The sequence below is a fragment of the Salmo salar genome, chromosome 23 (genome assembly GCF_965601325.2).
Source record: "Salmo salar chromosome 23, fSalSal1, whole genome shotgun sequence".
In the NCBI taxonomy this organism is placed as follows: Eukaryota; Metazoa; Chordata; class Actinopteri; order Salmoniformes; family Salmonidae; genus Salmo; species Salmo salar.
This window is the reverse complement of record NC_138313.1, coordinates 45826084-45846517: the sequence shown is the minus strand read 5'-3', so window position 1 is coordinate 45846517 and position 20434 is coordinate 45826084. Positions and strand designations below refer to the sequence as shown.

General features: G+C 44.5%; 1 protein-coding gene across 2 annotated transcripts in view; it reads right to left on the bottom strand.

Annotated features, from left to right (window-relative positions):
* Nucleotides 1-18483, bottom strand: part of LOC106584747 (ATP-dependent clpX-like chaperone, mitochondrial) — a 49426-nt gene extending 30943 nt beyond the window's left edge. The window contains exons 1-6 of one of the 2 annotated variants that reach the window (XM_014170287.3): nucleotides 18107-18483; nucleotides 17593-17661; nucleotides 15843-16009; nucleotides 14976-15093; nucleotides 14650-14804; nucleotides 11338-11494 (exon numbers count right to left, since the gene is read on the bottom strand). In XM_014170287.3, the coding sequence (XP_014025762.1) occupies nucleotides 11338-11494; nucleotides 14650-14804; nucleotides 14976-15093; nucleotides 15843-16009; nucleotides 17593-17647 (652 nt within the window). In that variant the 5' untranslated portion in view covers nucleotides 17648-17661; nucleotides 18107-18483. The remainder of the gene's footprint in view (nucleotides 1-11337; nucleotides 11495-14649; nucleotides 14805-14975; nucleotides 15094-15842; nucleotides 16010-17592; nucleotides 17662-18106) is intronic. The other variant, XM_014170288.3, reaches the window with a different exon arrangement.
* Nucleotides 18484-20434: the final 1951 nt, after the last annotated feature.

The window sequence follows — 20434 nt, the reverse complement described above, 5'->3', positions numbered from 1 at the left end:
GTTTCTAACTAGCAGTAGACTGTACTACTGACCTCGTGGTGTGAACAAGGCCTGTTTCTAACTAACAGTAGACTGTAACTGTACTGACCTCATGGTGTGAACGAGGCCTGTTTCTAACTAACAGTAGACTGTAACTGTACTGACCTCGTGGTGTGAACAAGGCCTGTTTCTAACTAACAGTAGACTGTAACTGTACTGACCTCTTGGTGTGAACGAGGCCTGTTTCTAACTAGCAGTAGACTGTAACTGTACTGACCTCGTGGTGTGAACGTGGCCTGTTTCTAACTAACAGTAGACTGTAACTGTACTGACCTCGTGGTGTGAACGAGGCCTGTTTCTAACTAACAGTAGACTGTACTACTGACCTCATGGTGTGAACGAGGCCTGTTTCTAACCAACAGTAGACTGTAACTGTACTGACCTCGCGGTGTGAACGAGGCCTGTTTCTAACTAGCAGTAGACTGTAACTGTACTGACCTCGTGGTGTGAACGAGGCATGTTTCTAACTAGCAGTAGACTGTAACTGTACTGACCTCATGGTGTGAACGAGGCCTGTATCTAACTAACAGTAGACTGTACTACTGACCTCATGATGTGAACGAGGCCTGTTTCTAACCAATAGTAGACTAACTACTGACCTCGCGGTGTGAACAAGGCCTGTTTCTAACTAACAGTAGACTGTAACTGTACTGACCTCGTGGTGTGAACGAGGCCTGTTTCTAACTAACAGTAGACTGTAACTTTACTGACCTCGCGGTGTGAACGAGGCCTGTTTCTAACTAACAGTAGACTGTAACTGTACTGACCTCGTGGTGTGAACGAGGCCTGTTTCTAACCAACAGTAGACTGTAACTGTACTGACCTCGTGGTGTGAACGAGGCCTGTTTCTAACCAATAGTAGACTGTAACTGTACTGACCTCGTGGTGTGAACGAGGCCTGTTTCTAACTAGCAGTAGACTGTACTACTGACCTCATGGTGTGAACGAGGCCTGTTTCTAACCAACAGTAGACTGTAACTGTACTGACCTCGTGGTGTGAACGAGGCCTGTTTCTAACTAGCAGTAGACTGTACTACTGACCTCGTGGTGTGAACAAGGCCTGTTTCTAACTAGCAGTAGACTGTAACTGTACTGACCTCGTGGTGTGAACGAGGCCTGTTTCTAACTAGCAGTAGACTGTACTACTGACCTCACGGTGTGAACGAGGCCTGTTTCTAACCAACAGTAGACTGTAACTGTACTGACCTCAAGGTGTGAACGAGGCCTGTTTCTAACTAGCAGTAGACTGTAACTGTACTGACCTCGTGGTGTGAACGAGGCCTGTTTCTAACCAACAGTAGACTGTAACTGTACTGACCTCACGGTGTGAACGAGGCCTGTTTCTAACTAACAGTAGACTGTAACTGTACTGACCTCGTGGTGTGAACGAGGCCTGATTCTAACTAGCAGTAGACTGTAACTGTACTGACCTCGTGGTGTGAACGAGGCCTGTTTCTAACTAACAGTAGACTGTACTACTGACCTCATGGTGTGAACGAGGCCTGTTTCTAACTAACAGTAGACTGTAACTGTACTGACCTCGTGGTGTGAACGAGGCCTGTTTCTAACTAACAGTAGACTGTAACTGTACTGACCTCGTGGTGTGAACGAGGCCTGTTTCTAACTAACAGTAGAGTGTAACTGTACTGACCTCGTGGTGTGAACGAGGCCTGTTTCTAACCAGCAGTAGACTGTAACTGTACTGACCTCGTGGTGTGAACGAGGCCTGTTTCTAACTAACAGTAGACTGTAACTGTACTGACCTCGTGGTGTGAACGAGGCCTGTTTCTAACCAACAGTAGACTGTAACTGTACTGACCTCATGGTGTGAACGAGGCCTGTTTCTAACCAACAGTAGACTGTAACTGTACTGACCTCGCGGTGTGAACGAGGCCTGTTTCTAACTAGCAGTACACTGTAACTGTACTGACCTCATGGTGTGAACGAGGCCTGTTTCTAACTAGCAGTACACTGTAACTGTACTGACCTCGTGGTGTGAACGAGGCCTGTTTCTAACTAGCAGTAGACTGTAACTGTACTGACCTCACGGTGTGAACGAGGCCTGTTTCTAACTAACAGTAGACTGTACTACTGACCTCATGGTGTGAACGAGGCCTGTTTCTAACCAACAGTAGACTGTAACTGTACTGACCTCGCGGTGTGAACGAGGCCTGTTTCTAACTAGCAGTAGACTGTAACTGTACTGACCTCATGGTGTGAACGAGGCCTGTATCTAACTAACAGTAGACTGTACTACTGACCTCATGATGTGAACGAGGCCTGTTTCTAACCAATAGTAGACTAACTACTGACCTCGCGGTGTGAACGAGGCCTGTTTCTAACTAACAGTAGACTGTAACTGTACTGACCTCGTGGTGTGAACGAGGCCTGTTTCTAACCAACAGTAGACTGTAACTGTACTGACCTCGTGGTGTGAACGAGGCCTGTTTCTAACCAATAGTAGACTGTAACTGTACTGACCTCGTGGTGTGAACGAGGCCTGTTTCTAACTAGCAGTAGACTGTACTACTGACCTCATGGTGTGAACGAGGCCTGTTTCTAACCAACAGTAGACTGTAACTGTACTGACCTCGTGGTGTGAACGAGGCCTGTTTCTAACTAGCAGTAGACTGTACTACTGACCTCGTGGTGTGAACAAGGCCTGTTTCTAACTAACAGTAGACTGTAACTGTACTGACCTCGTGGTGTGAACGAGGCCTGTTTCTAACTAACAGTAGACTGTACTACTGACCTCGTGGTGTGAACGAGGCCTGTTTCTAACTAGCAGTAGACTGTAACTGTACTGACCTCGTGGTGTGAACGAGGCCTGTTTCTAACCAACAGTAGACTGCAACTGTACTGACCTCACGGTGTGAACGAGGCCTGTTTCTAACTAACAGTAGACTGTAACTGTACTGACCTCGTGGTGTGAACGAGGCCTGATTCTAACTAGCAGTAGACTGTAACTGTACTGACCTCGTGGTGTGAACGAGGCCTGTTTCTAACTAACAGTAGACTGTACTACTGACCTCATGGTGTGAACGAGGCCTGTTTCTAACTAACAGTAGACTGTAACTGTACTGACCTCATGGTGTGAACGAGGCCTGTTTCTAACTAACAGTAGACTGTACTACTGACCTCGTGGTGTGAACGAGGCCTGTTTCGAACTAACAGTAGACTGTAACTGTACTGACCTCATGGTGTGAACGAGGCCTGTTTCTAACTAACAGTAGACTGTACTACTGACCTCGCGGTGTGAACGAGGCCTGTTTCTAACTAACAGTAGACTGAACTACTGACCTCGCGGTGTGAACGAGGCCTGTTTCTAACAAGCAGTAGACTGTAACTGTACTGACCTCGTGGTGTGAACGAGGCCTGTTTCTAACTAACAGTAGACTGTAACTGTACTGACCTCGTGGTGTGAACGAGGCCTGATTCTAACTAGCAGTAGACTGTAACTGTACTGACCTCGTGGTGTGAACGAGGCCTGTTTCTAACTAACAGTAGACTGTAACTGTACTGACCTCGTGGTGTGAACGAGGCCTGATTCTAACTAGCAGTAGACTAACTGTACTGACCTCGTGGTGTGAACGAGGCCTGTTTCTAACTAACAGTAGACTGTACTACTGACCTCATGGTGTGAACGAGGCCTGTTTCTAACTAACAGTAGACTGTAACTGTACTGACCTCGTGGTGTGAACGAGGCCTGTTTCTAACTAACAGTAGACTGTAACTGTACTGACCTCGTGGTGTGAACGAGGCCTGTTTCTAACTAACAGTAGACTGTAACTGTACTGACCTCGTGGTGTGAACGAGGCCTGTTTCTAACCAGCAGTAGACTGTAACTGTACTGACCTCGTGGTGTGAACGAGGCCTGTTTCTAACTAACAGTAGACTGTAACTGTACTGACCTCGTGGTGTGAACAAGGCCTGTTTCTAACTAGCAGTAGACTGTAACTGTACTGACCTCGCGGTGTGAACGAGGCCTGTTTCTAACTAGCAGTAGACTGTAACTGTACTGACCTCATGGTGTGAACGAGGCCTGTTTCTAACTAGCAGTAGACTGTAACTGTACTGACCTCGTGGTGTGAACGAGGCCTGTTTCTAACTAACAGTAGACTGTAACTGTACTGACCTCATGGTGTGAACGAGGCCTGTTTCTAACCAACAGTAGACTGTACTACTGACCTCATGGTGTGAACGAGGCCTGTTTCTAACCAATAGTAGACTGTAACTGTACTGACCTCATGGTGTGAACGAGGCCTGTTTCTAACTAACAGTAGACTGAACTACTGACCTTGCGGTGTGAACAAGGCCTGTTTCTAACCAACAGTAGACTGAACTACTGACCTCGTGGTGTGAACGAGGCCTGTTTCTAACTAACAGTAGACTGTACTACTGACCTCATGGTGTGAACGAGGCCTGTTTCTAACTAGCAGTAGACTGTAACTGTACTGACCTCGTGGTGTGAACGAGGCCTGTTTCTAACTAGCAGTAGACTGTAACTGTACTGACCTTTTGGTGTGAACGAGGCCTGTTTCTAACTAGCAGTAGACTGTAACTGTACTGACCTCGTGGTGTGAACGAGGCCTGTTTCTAACTAACAGTAGACTGTAACTGTACTGACCTCGTGGTGTGAACGAGGCCTGTTTCTAACCAACAGTAGACTGTAACTGTACTGACCTCGTGGTGTGAACGAGGCATGTTTCTAACTAGCAGTAGACTGTAACTGTACTGACCTCGTGGTGTGAACGAGGCCTGTTTCTAACCAACAGTAGACTGAACTACTGACCTCGTGGTGTGAACGAGGCCTGTTTCTAACTAGCAGTAGACTGTAACTGCACTGACCTCGCGGTGTGAACGAGGCCTGTTTCTAACTAACAGTAGACTGTACTACTGACCTCATGGTGTGAACGAGGCCTGTTTCTAACTAGCAGTAGACTGTAACTGTACTGACCTTGTGGTGTGAACGAGGCCTGTTTCTAACTAACAGTAGACTGTAACTGTACTGACCTCATGGTGTGAACGAGGCCTGTTTCTAACCAACAGTAGACTAACTGTACTGACCTCGTAGTGTGAACGTGGCCTGTTTCTAACCAACAGTAGACTGAACTACTGACCTCGTGGTGTGAACGAGGCCTGTTTCTAACTAGCAGTAGACTGTAACTGTACTGACCTCTTGGTGTGAACGAGGCCTGTTTCTAACTAGCAGTAGACTGTAACTGTACTGACCTCGTGGTGTGAACGAGGCCTGTTTCTAACTAGCAGTAGACTGTAACTGTACTGACTTCGTGGTGTGAACGTGGCCTGTTTCTAACTAGCAGTAGACTGCAACTGTACTGACCTCGTGGTGTGAACGAGGCCTGTTTCTAACTAGCAGTAGACTGTAACTGTACTGACCTCAAGGTGTGAACGAGGCCTGTTTCTAACTAGCAGTAGACTGTAACTGTACTGACCTCGTGGTGTGAACGAGGCCTGTTTCTAACCAACAGTAGACTGCAACTGTACTGACCTCACGGTGTGAACGAGGCCTGTTTCTAACTAACAGTAGACTGTAACTGTACTGACCTCGTGGTGTGAACGAGGCCTGATTCTAACTAGCAGTAGACTGTAACTGTACTGACCTCGTGGTGTGAACGAGGCCTGTTTCTAACTAACAGTAGACTGTACTACTGACCTCATGGTGTGAACGAGGCCTGTTTCTAACTAACAGTAGACTGTAACTGTACTGACCTCATGGTGTGAACGAGGCCTGTTTCTAACTAACAGTAGACTGTACTACTGACCTCGTGGTGTGAACGAGGCCTGTTTCGAACTAACAGTAGACTGTAACTGTACTGACCTCATGGTGTGAACGAGGCCTGTTTCTAACTAACAGTAGACTGTACTACTGACCTCGCGGTGTGAACGAGGCCTGTTTCTAACTAACAGTAGACTGAACTACTGACCTCGCGGTGTGAACGAGGCCTGTTTCTAACAAGCAGTAGACTGTAACTGTACTGACCTCGTGGTGTGAACGAGGCCTGTTTCTAACTAACAGTAGACTGTAACTGTACTGACCTCGTGGTGTGAACGAGGCCTGATTCTAACTAGCAGTAGACTGTAACTGTACTGACCTCGTGGTGTGAACGAGGCCTGTTTCTAACTAACAGTAGACTGTAACTGTACTGACCTCGTGGTGTGAACGAGGCCTGTTTCTAACTAGCAGTAGACTGTAACTGTACTGACCTCATGGTGTGAACGAGGCCTGTTTCTAACTAACAGTAGACTGTAACTGTACTGACCTCATGGTGTGAACGAGGCCTGTTTCTAACTAACAGTAGACTGTACTACTGACCTCGTGGTGTGAACGAGGCCTGTTTCTAACTAGCAGTAGACTGTAACTGTACTGACCTAGCGGTGTGAACGAGACCTGTTTCTAACTAACAGTAGACTGTACTACTGACCTCATGGTGTGAACGAGGCCTGTTTCTAACTAGCAGTAGACTGTAACTGTACTGACCTTGTGGTGTGAACGAGGCCTGTTTCTAACTAACAGTAGACTGAACTACTGACCTCGTGGTGTGAACGAGGCCTGTTTCAAACTAGCAGTAGACTGTAACTGTACTGACCTCGTGGTGTGAACGTGGCCTGTTTCTAACCAACAGTAGACTGAACTACTGACCTCGTGGTGTGAACGAGGCCTGTTTCAAACTAGCAGTAGACTGTAACTGTACTGACCTCTTGGTGTGAACGAGGCCTGTTTCTAACTAGCAGTAGACTGTAACTGTACTGACCTCGTGGTGTGAACGAGGCCTGTTTCGAACCAACAGTAGACTGTAACTGTACTGACCTCGTGGTGTGAACGAGGCCTGTTTCTAACTAGCAGTAGACTGTAACTGTACTGACCTCGTGGTGTGAACGAGGCCTGTTTCTAACTAGCAGTAGACTGTAACTGTACTGACCTCGTGGTGTGAACGAGGCCTGTTTCTAACTAACAGTAGACTGTACTACTGACCTCATGGTGTGAACGAGGCCTGTTTCTAACTAACAGTAGACTGTACTACTGACCTCGCGGTGTGAACGAGGCCTGTTTCTAATTAACAGTAGACTGTAACTGTACTGACCTCGCGGTGTGAACGAGGCCTGTTTCTAACTAGCAGTAGACTGTAACTGTACTGACCTCATGGTGTGAACGAGGCCTGTTTCTAACTAGCAGTAGACTGTAACTGTACTGACCTCGTGGTGTGAACGAGGCCTGTTTCTAACTAACAGTAGACTGTAACTGTACTGACCTCGTGGTGTGAACGAGGCCTGTTTCTAACTAACAGTAGACTGTAACTGTACTGACCTCGCGGTGTGAACGAGGCCTGTTTCTAACTAGCAGTAGACTGTAACTGTACTGACCTCGTGGTGTGAACGAGGCCTGTTTCTAACTAACAGTAGACTGTAACTGTACTGACCTCATGGTGTGAACGAGGCCTGTTTCTAACCAACAGTAGACTGTACTACTGACCTCATGGTGTGAACGAGGCCTGTTTCTAACCAATAGTAGACTGAACTACTGACCTCGTGGTGTGAACGAGGCCTGTTTCTAACCAACAGTAGACTGAACTACTGACCTCGTGGTGTGAACGAGGCCTGTTTCTAACTAACAGTAGACTGTACTACTGACCTCATGGTGTGAACGAGGCCTGTTTCTAACTAGCAGTAGACTGTAACTGTACTGACCTCGTGGTGTGAACGAGGCCTGTTTCTAACCAACAGTAGACTGTAACTGTACTGACCTCGTGGTGTGAACGAGGCATGTTTCTAACTAGCAGTAGACTGTAACTGTACTGACCTCGTGGTGTGAACGAGGTCTGTTTCTAACCAACAGTAGACAACTACTGACCTCGTGGTGTGAGCGAGGCCTGTTTCTAACTAGCAGTAGACTGTAACTGTACTGACCTCGTGGTGTGAACGAGGCCTGATTCTAACTAGCAGTAGACTGTAACTGTACTGACCTCACGGTGTGAACGAGGCCTGTTTCTAACTAACAGTAGACTGTACTCCTGACCTCGTGGTGTGAACGAGGCATGTTTCTAACTAACAGTAGACTGTAACTGTACTGACCTCGTGGTGTGAACGAGGCCTGTTTCTAACTAACAGTAGACTGTAACTGTACTGACCTCATGGTGTGAACGAGGCCTGTTTCTAACTAACAGTAGACTGTACTACTGACCTCGTGGTGTGAACGAGGCCTGTTTCTAACTAGCAGTAGACTGTAACTGTACTGACCTCGCGGTGTGAACGAGGCCTGTTTCTAACTAACAGTAGACTGTACTACTGACCTCATGGTGTGAACGAGGCCTGTTTCTAACCAACAGTAGACTAACTGTACTGACCTCGTGGTGTGAACGTGGCCTGTTTCTAACCAACAGTAGACTGAACTACTGACCTCGTGGTGTGAACGAGGCCTGTTTCTAACTAGCAGTAGACTGTAACTGTACTGACCTCTTGGTGTGAACGAGGCCTGTTTCTAACTAGCAGTACACTGTAACTGTACTGACCTCGTGGTGTGAACGAGGCCTGTTTCTAACTAGCAGTACACTGTAACTGTACTGACCTCGTGGTGTGAACGAGGCCTGTTTCTAACTAGCAGTAGACTGTAACTGTACTGACCTCGTGGTGTGAACGAGGCCTGTTTCTAACAAGCAGTAGACTGTAACTGTACTGACCTCTTGGTGTGAACGAGGCCTGATTCTAACTAGCAGTAGACTGTAACTGTACTGACCTCGTGGTGTGAACGAGGCCTGTTTCTAACTAACAGTAGACTGTAACTGTACTGACCTCGTGGTGTGAACGAGGCCTGATTCTAACTAGCAGTAGACTGTAACTGTACTGACCTCATGGTGTGAACGAGGCCTGTTTCTAACTAACAGTAGACTGTACTACTGACCTCGTGGTGTGAACGAGGCCTGTTTCTAACTAGCAGTAGACTGTAACTGTACTGACCTCGCGGTGTGAACGAGGCCTGTTTCTAACTAACAGTAGACTGAACTACTGACCTCGTGGTGTGAACGAGGCCTGTTTCTAACTAACAGTAGACTGTAACTGTACTGACCTCATGGTGTGAACGTGGCCTGTTTCTAACTAACAGTAGACTGTAACTGTACTGACCTCGTGGTGTGAACGAGGCCTGTTTCTAACTAACAGTAGACTGTAACTGTACTGACCTCGTGGTGTGAACGAGGCCTGTTTCTAACTAACAGTAGACTGTAACTGTACTGACCTCATGGTGTGAACGAGGCCTGTTTCTAACTAGCAGTAGACTGTAACTGTACTGACCTCGTGGTGTGAACGAGGCCTGTTTCTAACTAGCAGTAGACTGTAACTGTACTGACCTCGTGGTGTGAACGAGGCCTGTTTCTAACTAGCAGTAGACTGTAACTGTACTGACCTCGTGGTGTGAACGAGGCCTGTTTCTAACTAGCAGTAGACTGTAACTGTACTGACCTCGTGGTGTGAACGAGGCCTGTTTCTAACTAGCAGTAGACTGTAACTGTACTGACCTTGTGGTGTGAACGAGGCCTGTTTCTAACTAACAGTAGACTGTAACTGTACTGACCTCGTGGTGTGAACGAGGCCTGTTTCTAACCAACAGTAGACTGTAACTGTACTGACCTCATGGTGTGAACGAGGCCTGTTTCTAACCAACAGTAGACTGTAACTGTACTGACCTCGTGGTGTGAACGAGGCCTGTTTCTAACCAACAGTAGACTGAACTACTGACCTCGTGGTGTGAACGAGGCCTGTTTCTAACTAGCAGTAGACTGTAACTGTACTGACCTCGTGGTGTGAACGAGGCCTGTTTCTAACTAGCAGTAGACTGTAACTGTACTGACCTCGTGGTGTGAACGAGGCCTGTTTCTAACTAACAGTAGACTGTAACTGTACTGACCTCGTGGTGTGAACGAGGCCTGTTTCTAACTAGCAGTAGACTAACTGTACTGACCTCGTGGTGTGAACGAGGCCTGTTTCTAACTAGCAGTAGACTGTAACTGTACTGACCTCGTGGTGTGAACGAGGCCTGTTTCTAACTAGCAGTAGACTGTAACTGTACTGACCTCGTGGTGTGAACGAGGCCTGTTTCGAACCAACAGTAGACTGTACTACTGACCTCACGGTGTGAACGAGGCCTGTCTCTAACTAGCAGTAGACTGTAACTGTACTGACCTCGTGGTGTGAACGAGGCATGTTTCTAACCAACAGTAGACTGTAACTGTACTGACCTCATGGTGTGAACGAGGCCTGTTTCTAACTAGCAGTAGACTGTAACTGTACTGACCTCGTGGTGTGAACGAGGCCTGTTTCTAACTAGCAGTAGACTGTAACTGTACTGACCTCGCGGTGTGAACGAGGCCTGTTTCTAACTAGCAGTAGACTGTAACTGTACTGACCTTGTGGTGTGAACGAGGCCTGTTTCTAACTAGCAGTAGACTGTACTACTGACCTCATGGTGTGAACGAGGCCTGTTTCTAACCAATAGTAGACTGTAACTGACTGACCTCGCGGTGTGAACGAGGCCTGTTTCTAACTAACAGTAGACTGTACTACTGACCTCATGGTGTGAACGAGGCCTGTTTCTAACTAACAGTAGACTGTACTACTGACCTCGTGGTGTGAACGAGGCCTGTTTCTAACTAACAGTAGACTGTAACTGTACTGACCTCGTGGTGTGAACGAGGCCTGTTTCTAACCAGCAGTAGACTGTAACTGTACTGACCTCGTGGTGTGAACGAGGCCTGTTTCTAACTAACAGTAGACTGAACTACTGACCTCGCGGTGTGAACGAGGCCTGTTTCTAACCAACAGTAGACTGTAACTGTACTGACCTCGCGGTGTGAACGAGGCCTGTTTCTAACTAACAGTAGACTGTAACTGTACTGACCTCGTGGTGTGAACGAGGCCTGTTTCTAACTAGCAGTAGACTGTAACTGTACTGACCTCGTGGTGTGAACGAGGCCTGTTTCTAACTAGCAGTAGACTGTAACTGTACTGACCTCATGGTGTGAACGAGGCCTGTTTCTAACTAACAGTAGACTGAACTACTGACCTCGCGGTGTGAACGAGGCCTGTTTCTAACCAACAGTAGACTGTAACTGTACTGACCTCGCGGTGTGAACGAGGCCTGTTTCTAACTAACAGTAGACTGTAACTGTACTGACCTCGTGGTGTGAACGAGGCCTGTTTCTAACTAGCAGTAGACTGTAACTGTACTGACCTCGTGGTGTGAACGAGGCCTGTTTCTAACTAACAGTAGACTGTACTACTGACCTCGTGGAGTGAGCGAGGCCTGTTTCTCCACCTCCACCTGTCTGCTCCCAGCAGGGATGTTGTTGTAGATTCTCTTGTAGTGATTATACACAGCTACCGCCAGCACCTTCTTAGCATAGGACTGACCCACTACGTACTTGTCCAGGTAGGCATAGATCTGAAAGGCAGGTTCATCGACTATAAGACAATATTACGTGGTTATACTTGCTCTTCATGACAAGTCTAACAATACATTAACTGTATCATAATGCATTAGAAACTGGGTGGTTCGAGCCCTGAATGCTGATTGGCTGGCAGCTGTGGTATATCAGACCGTATACCACGGGTATGACAAAACATTTATTTGAACTGCTCTAATTATGTTGGTAACCAGTTTATAATAGCAATAAGACTAGAGGTCGACTGATTAATCGGAATGGCCGATTAATTAGGGCCGATTTCAAGTTTTCATAACAATCGGTAATCGCTATTTTTGGTCACCGATTTGCCGATTCTTTTTTTATTTTTATATATAATATTTTTTAACTAGGCAAGTCAGTTAAGAACACATTCTTATTTTCAATGACGGCCTAGGAACGGTGGGTTAACTGCCTTGTTCAGGGGAAGAACGACAGATTTTGACCTTGTCAGCTTGGGGATTCAATCTTGCAACCTTACGTTTAACTAGTCCAACGCTCTAACCACCTGCTTTACATTGCACTCCACGAGGAGCCTGCCTGTTACGCGAATGCAGTAAGAAGCCAAGGTAAGTTGCTAGCTAGCATTAAACCTTATAAAAAAAACAATCAATCAATCATAATCACTAGTTAAACTAGTAATATCATCAACCATGTGTAGTTATCTAGCCTGTCCTGCGTTGCATATAATCGATGCGGTGCGCATTCGCGAAAAAGGACTGTCGTTGCTCCAACGTGTACCTATCCATAAACATCAATGTCTTTCTTAAAATCAATACACAAGTATATATTTTTAAACCTGCATATTTAGTTAATATTGCCTGCTAACATGAATTTCTTTTAACTAAGGAAAATGTGTCACCTCTGCAACAGAGTCAGGGTATATGCAACAGTTTGGGCTGCCTGGCTCGTTGCGAACTGTGTGAATACTATTTCTTCCTAACAAAGACAGCCAACTTAGCCAAACGGGGGATGATTTAACAAAAGCGCATTTGTGAAAAAAGCACAATCGTTGCACGACTGTACCTAACCATAAACATCAATGCCTTTCTTAAAATCAATACACAGAAGTATATATTTTTAAACCTGCATATTTAGCTAAAAGAAATCCAGGTTAGCAGGCAATATTAACCAGGTGAAATTGTCTCAGTTCTCTTGCGTTCATTGCACGCAAAGTCAGGGTATATGCAACATTTTGGGCTGCCTGGCTCGTTGTGAACTAATTTGCCTGAATTTTACGTAATTATGACATAACATTGAAGGTTGTGCAATGTAACAGGAATATTTAGACGGAACGGTTCCGTATTTCACTGAAAAAATAAAAGTTTTGTTTGAGATGATAGTTTCCGGATTCGACCAGATAAATGACCTAAGGCTCGTATTTCTGTGTGTTTATTATATTATAATTAAGTCTATGATTTGATATTTGATAGAGCAGTCTGACTGAGCGGTGGTAGGCACCAGCAGGCTCGTAAGCATTCATTGAAACAGCACTTTCGTGCGTTTTGCCAGCAGCCCTTCGCAATTCTTCAAGCATTGCGCTGTTTATGACTTCAAGCCTATCAACTCCCAAGATTAGGCTGGTGTAACCGATGTGAAATGGCTAGCTAGTTAGCCGGGTGTGCGCTAATAGTGATTCAATCGTCACTCGCTCTGAGACTTGGAGTAGTTGTTCCCCTTGCTCTGCATGGGTAACGCTGCTTCGAGGGTGGCTGTTGTCGATGTTTTTTATTTATTTTTATTCTATTTTACCTTTATTTAACCAGGCAAGTCAGTTAATTAAGAACAAATTCTTATTTTCAATGACGGCCTACGAACACCGGGTTAACTGCCTTGTTCAGGGGCAGAACGACAGATTTGTACCTTGTCAGCTCGGGGATTCGAACTTGCAACCTTTCGCTCTAACCACTAGGCTACCCTGCAGCCCCTGCCAATGTGTTCCTGGTTTGAGCCCAGGTAGGAGCGAGAAGAGGGACGGAAGCTATACTGTTACACTGGCAATACTAAAGTGCCTATAAGAACATCCAATAGTCAAAGGTATATGAAAAACAAATCGTATAGAGAGAAATAGTCCTATAATTCCTATAACTACAACCTAAAACTTCTTACCTGGGAATATTGAAGACTCATGTTAAAAGGAACCACCAGCTTTCATATATTCTCATGTTCTGAGCAAGGAACTTAAACGTTAGCTTTTTTTTCTCCAACACTTTGTTTTTGCATTATTTAAACCAAATTGAACATGTTTCATTATTTGAGGCTAAATTGATAGTATTTATGTATTATATTAAGTTAAAATAAGTGTTCATTCAGTATTCTTGTAATTGTAATTATTACAATAAATAAAGGCAAGAAAATCGGCCGATTAATCGGTAGCGGCTTTTTTCGGCCCTCCAATAATCGGCATCGGTGTTGAAAAATCATAATCGGTCAACCTCTAAACAAGACACCTTAGGGGTTTGTGGTATATGGCCAATGTCCTCCACGTTGCGTAGTCGTGCCTAAGAACAGCCCTTAGCCGTGGTATATTGGCCATATACCACACCTCCTCGGGCCTTATTGCTTAATGATAACACCAGGTATACCTGCAGCATTACCATAGTAATTCCTGTTTAAAGATAATCATTACATCATAGAAACTAGAACCAGTTGTTGTTTGTCGTCGTTGGTGCTCCTACCTTTTTGGGTGGTGGGGGAGGTTTCTGCGCGGTGGGGGAGGTTTCTGTGCGGCGGGGGAGGTTTCTGTGCGGCGGGGGAGGTTTCTGTGTTTGTACTTTTTTGGGTGGCGTGGGAGGTTTTTGGGTGGCGGGGGAGGTTTCTGTGCTCGTACCTTTTTGGGTGGCGGGGGAGGTTTCTGTGCGGCGGGGGAGGTTTCTGGGTGGCAGGGAGGTTTCTGGGTGGCGGGGGTGGTTTCTGGGTGGCGTGGGAGGCTTCTGGGTGGCGTGGGACGTTTCTGTGCTTGTACCTTTTTGGGTGGCGGGGGAGGTTTCTGGGTGGCAGGGAGGTTTCTGGGTGGCGGGGGTGGTTTCTGGGTGGCGTGGGAGGCTTCTGGGTGGCGTGGGACGTTTCTGTGCTTGTACCTTTTTGGGTGGCGGGGGAGGTTTCTGGGCGGCGGGGGAGGTTTCTGTGCTCGTACCTTTTTGGGTGGCGGGGGAGGTTTCTGGGCGAAGGCCATTTTGACAGCCTCAGCGGGCGACTCTGCTTCTTTATTCAGACCCTTCTTAGAGTCCGTCTCAGAGAGCACCACGAAGAAGTGATGGCATTTCTCACACTTTACAAAACGTGTTGACGCTGAAGAGAAACAAACTAAAGTTAGAATATTGAAATGTTTATCGGTTTCTGATTTAATAAAAACAGTAGTGACTGTGTGGACAAGTCAATCATTTATACGGCTGCTTTTTCTGCAACTGGAGTCTTTAGAAAACACAGCCTATGTGAATGGAGTATCTTTAAGGTCCTCACATACAAAGGTCTCCACATGTGTACACGGGTCTCCACATTTGGGACAGTGCAGTTGGTTACCCCCCTTCCCTGATCCACCAGAAGAGCCCGACAATCTCTTTCCTTCACTGATGCTCTTCTGCATATGATGGACACAAAAGAAAGAGAGAGAGATTGTATCATGAACGCAACACAGCAGAAAAACATAATGTAGACACAGAGGAAGCTTGTTTCTATGTACAGTAGCTATCACTTATTGAAACCACTGGGGTTATAGCATGTATTACACTGACTATGCACACTCCACACTGACTCTCTGACACACCGACACACTGACTCTCCGACACACCCATACACTACACTGACACTCTTCACACACGCTGCTGCTACTCTTTATTATCTATCCTGACTGGTTAGTCATTTTTACCCGTACATATTACCTCAATCACTTCGTGCCCCTGGCCATTGACTCGGTACTGGTACTCCTTGTATATTGCCTTGTTATTGTTATTTTATTGTGTTCCTATTTCCTTTTTTATTTTGCACATTTTCTTACTTTTAAACTCTGCATTGTTGGGACAAGGCTCTTCAGTACGCATTTCACGGTAAAGTCTATCTACACTTGTATTCGGCACATTTCATTTATTAGAAAGTCTATTCTTGTGTCTTGTCAGGGTTTAGGGTTTAATTCCATTTCAGTTCAGTCATTAAATTATGGCTGTCATCACTTAGCTTGTTCCCAGATCTGTTTATGCTGTCCTTCCACGTTGTTATGCCATGTTTGGCAATGACCATAGCCATTTGAAAGACAGCACAAACTGATCTGGGTCCAAGCTAGTCACCAGTGTGTGATTCATTCTTAAAGAAAGAAGAAAAAAAAAAGTTTACCTTTCCACCGTCGCTGGAACCATCCTTCGTCGTTCCATCTTTAGAGGCAAAACATACTGCACTTTCATGGAAGGATCTCACTCGGACTATGCGAGGTAGAGGAGCTTCACGAAAACCCCAACCAGGTCTGCTCAAAGCATAGAGCTGAACACGAGAACCAGACAGCCCTGTACAACAGAAACACCACGCAACCAAATGTTTAGGCCGGTGTTATAATCCATCAACTTTGACATTTCAAAAACAAACTCGCCCAATGTCAACATCAACAATTGGTATTATGGAAATATAGCTAGCTGCCACCTCATGAATGCCGCATTTGTGACGTTGCACTAAATTCTCTCACACCACATGTATCATAAATGGATGCAACAGGTGACCTGTTCTCAAAACTTGTGCTGCGTCCACGTGCTAGTCGGAACTAGGAAAGTCTGACATTTCAAACTTGCTAACTGGTTGTAGTTATACAACATGCCGCGTTTAACCAGTTGCCAAGTCGGAGAATTCAGTTCCCTAGTTCCGACTATCACATGAACACGGCATGGTTCACGAGGTCAACATCACATAACTTTAGCTTATCCACTGAAGTAGAGCTAGCTACAGTGCCTTCACACCATAACTTTTTCCACATTGTTGTTACAGCATGAATTTAAAATCGATTACATTGATATTTTGTGTCACTGATATACACTCAATACCCCACAATGTCAGGGTGGAATTACGTTTAGACATTTTTATACATTAATAAAAAATGAAAAGCTGAAATGTCTTGAGTCAATAAGTATTCAACCCCTTTCTTATGGCAAGCCTAAATAAGTTCAGGAGTAAAAATATGCTTAACAAGTCACATAATAAGTTGCATGGGCCCACTCTGTGTGCAATAATAGCGTTTAACAAGATTTTTAAATGACATCCCCATCTCTATACCCCACACATATAATTATCTGTACGAGTTTAAGGCTGTGATATGAGATAACTGAGGATGTAACAATAACACTGTAGTTACTCCACAATACTAACATAAATGACAGAGTGAAAAGAAAGAATGCATTCTGTTTGCAAAAAGGCACTAAGGTAAAACTGCAAAAAAATGTAGCAAAGAAATTAACTTTATGTCCTGAATACAAAGCATTATGTTTGGGGCAAAACCAACACAACACATCCACTCCTCCTATTTTCAAGCCTGGTGGTAGCTGCATCATGTTATGGGTATGCTTGTCATCGGCAAGGACTTGGGAGTTTTGTTTAGGATAAAAAATAAACGGAATAGAGCTAAGCACAGGCAAACAGACACTGGGACACAAATTCAACTTTCAGCAGGACAATAATCTAAAACACAAGGCCAAATATACACTGGAGTTGCTTACCAACATAACATTGAATGTTCCTGAGTGGCCTAGTTACAGTTTAGACTTAGATTGTCTTGAAAATCTATGGCAAGACTTGAAAATGGCTGTCTAGCAATAATCAACAACCCACTTGACTGAGCTTAAATAATTTTTTTAAGAATAATGGACAAATATTGCACAATCCAGGTGTGCAAAGCTCTTGGAGACTTACCCAGAAAGACACACAGCTGTAATCGCTGTCAAAGGTGATTCTAACACGTATTGACTATGGTGGTGTGAATACTTTGCAAAGGCACTGTAATTTGCAGTTTAGCAAGTTAGCTAGCTAGCAGAAGCGTTTAAGATGTAATGCCAATAAGTAACTGTAGTTATTACAAATTTTCAAGATTGCAATCTGTTCTTACCTCTCTGTGCTGAATTCAAGAATATCCTCGCGGCCGATGTGCATGGGCAAGACATACTTTAGTCAAGGTCTAGCAAATAAAAACAATGAAGCAGGATTAGCTAGCATGGATCATCTCTCCGACAGCTGCTAGTTTCACAGGCCACAGCTACAGTACCTAGCAAAGTTAAACAAATCTGACAAACTAAACTCCTTACTTACAATACAGTTAGCTAGCCATTTAAGTTCACCTGTCAACAGGTAACTGGCGTAGCTAACTAGCTATTTATTAAACAAAATGAACACCCCCTAGAGCTGGTAGGCCTGGCAATGCCAGATTTGGATTGGAGTGGGGCAGCTAGCTAGCTAGCAAACGGGGCTAGCGACAGAAAAACAAGTGAGCATTCCAGAAGAGAGGCATAGTTAGCTAACGTTAGTTAGCAGGTCAACGATAACTAAACCGTTCAAACTGGCTAACTATGTGACATGTTTAAGACGCAAAATGTGTTTTGACAAATACAATATGGTTTGCTAACCAGCTAACGTTACCTGTCGACTCGTAAAAGAGCACGATGGAACCAAAACAAGTCTTGACAGTTTCTTCCGGAGAACAATTCCGTTGACTCTGTAACTCTGTATGGTCGCAGGTCAACGGTGTCATACCAATGTCACTGTGAAGATAGCATGTGTAACCCGCTTCAACTCGGACCGATATTACCCCCGATGCAGCTTGGACGACTGGACCCCTGTGTGATATAACGTTTGATGTTAGTAGGTCAGGCAAATTGCAAGACCGAGGCCAACAATTCCCCCCTGTGTTATTACGTATTCCAGAACAGTGTTGTTGTCTGTCTGCGTCAGATATATCCAAATCAAGGGGAAGTGTAAAATGATTATTCCCTTGGGATTGGTTTGAGGTCATTTCGTCACATAGGGTCGGTCATCTGCTGCCATCTACGGTGAAGGTGATTATTCATTTACTAAACCAGTTTCAGGACGGGACCGTCACAAATTCTAGGCCTACTCTCTTCTATAATGTAGTGTGTTCTATTCTGAATTGTAGAGGAAATAAATGTGGCAGATCACTGTACTGTTGTGGTGCACACACTATCAGCTGAGCCTAAAGGGATTGTGGTACTCTGTCTGCATGAAACATGCTTATGGTGACATTTCTCAGTTGTCATCATGCATTATGTCATTCTTGACTTGATACGGATTTAGTATTGCATTGTCAAAACTTGAAAGGTAATGAGGGGTGGATTTACAGCTGTACAAATTAGACGATTACAGTAAAAGATTAAAAATACAAAAAACATGTTTATTGGTAATTGTACAACATGAATGAGAAAACATATCACATTGGATGCTACATATTGTACAAAAATATATATTTCATGACAAATAAACAGATCACTTCATTAATAAGCTCAAGGCATAGGCAGAATGTTTTATATTTTTCTACCACAGCCATTAAACAATTTGGGTAGTTTCTTTAATACCATTAGGTTTATGACTATACGTTTTGTTTTATGATAATATGACAAAATACCCATAATACCATTCATTGGCTGGTCTGAGTTCCAAATTTACAGCGTCTTCAGAAAGTATTCACACGCCTTGACATTTTCCACATGTTGTTGTGTTACAGCCTGAATTTAAAATGGATTAAATTGAGATTTGGTGTCACTGGTCTACACACAATACCCCATAATGTCAAAGTGGAATTATGTTTTTTGAGATTTTTACAAATTAATAAAAAATGAAAAGCTGAAATGTCTTGAGTCAATAAGTATTCAACCCTTTTGTTATGGCAAGGCTAAATAACTTCAGGAGTAACAAAGTCACATAATAAGTTGCACTCTGTGTGCAATAATAGTGTATAACATGATTTTTGAATGACTATCTCATCTCTGTACCCCACACATAAAATGATCTGTAAGTCGAGAAGTGAATTTCGAACACAGATTCAACCACAAAGACCAGGGAGGTTTTCTGATGCCTCGCAAAGAAGGGCACCTATTGGTAAATGGGTAAAACATTTTTATCCATTTGACCATGGTGAAGTTATTAGTAACACTTTGGATGGTGTATAAATACACCCAGTCACTACAAAGATACAGACGTCCTTCCTCACAGTTGCCAGAGAGGAAGGAAACCGCTCAGAGATTTCACCATGAGGCCAATGGTGACTTTAAAACAGTTACTGTAAATTCCGGACTATAAGCCGCAACTTTTTTCCCACGCTTTGAACCTCGCGGCTTAAACAATGACGCGGCTAATATATGGATTTTTCCCGCTTTCACATTTTTTTTCTCAAAAAAAACACATTTTGTGACGTGCTCAGTTTTTTGCCGGCAAGTAGCTTTCATTAGACCAATGAAATTGCCGAACGGGTTAAGGTCAAACAGTGACGAGAGCAACAATGAAAACGATCCAATATCGGATGAAGCAATTCTGAGGCTATTCAACTCCGACACCGAAGGAGAGGACTTCAGTGGTTTCAGTGCACAGGAGGAGGAAGATAGTGACCAATGACTTTCTTGGTAGGCTACTGTTTACTGCAAATTTTTAATTTTTTGTTACAAGCCGTGTTTCGTTAAAGCCTATTTATTTTTGTTACAAGCTGTGCTTCGTTAAAGCCTATTTATTTTTGTTACAAGCCGTGTTTTGTTAAAGCCTGTGTAAAGTTCATTTGTTTCAATGTACCGGTAGGCACCTGCGGCCTATAGACATGTGCGGCTTATTTATGTTCAAAATAATGCTTTTTTTTTTATTCAGTGGGTGCGGCTTATATTCTGGTGCGCTCAATAGTCCGGAAATTACGGTACATAGTTTAATGGCTTGGATAGGAGAACACTGAGGAT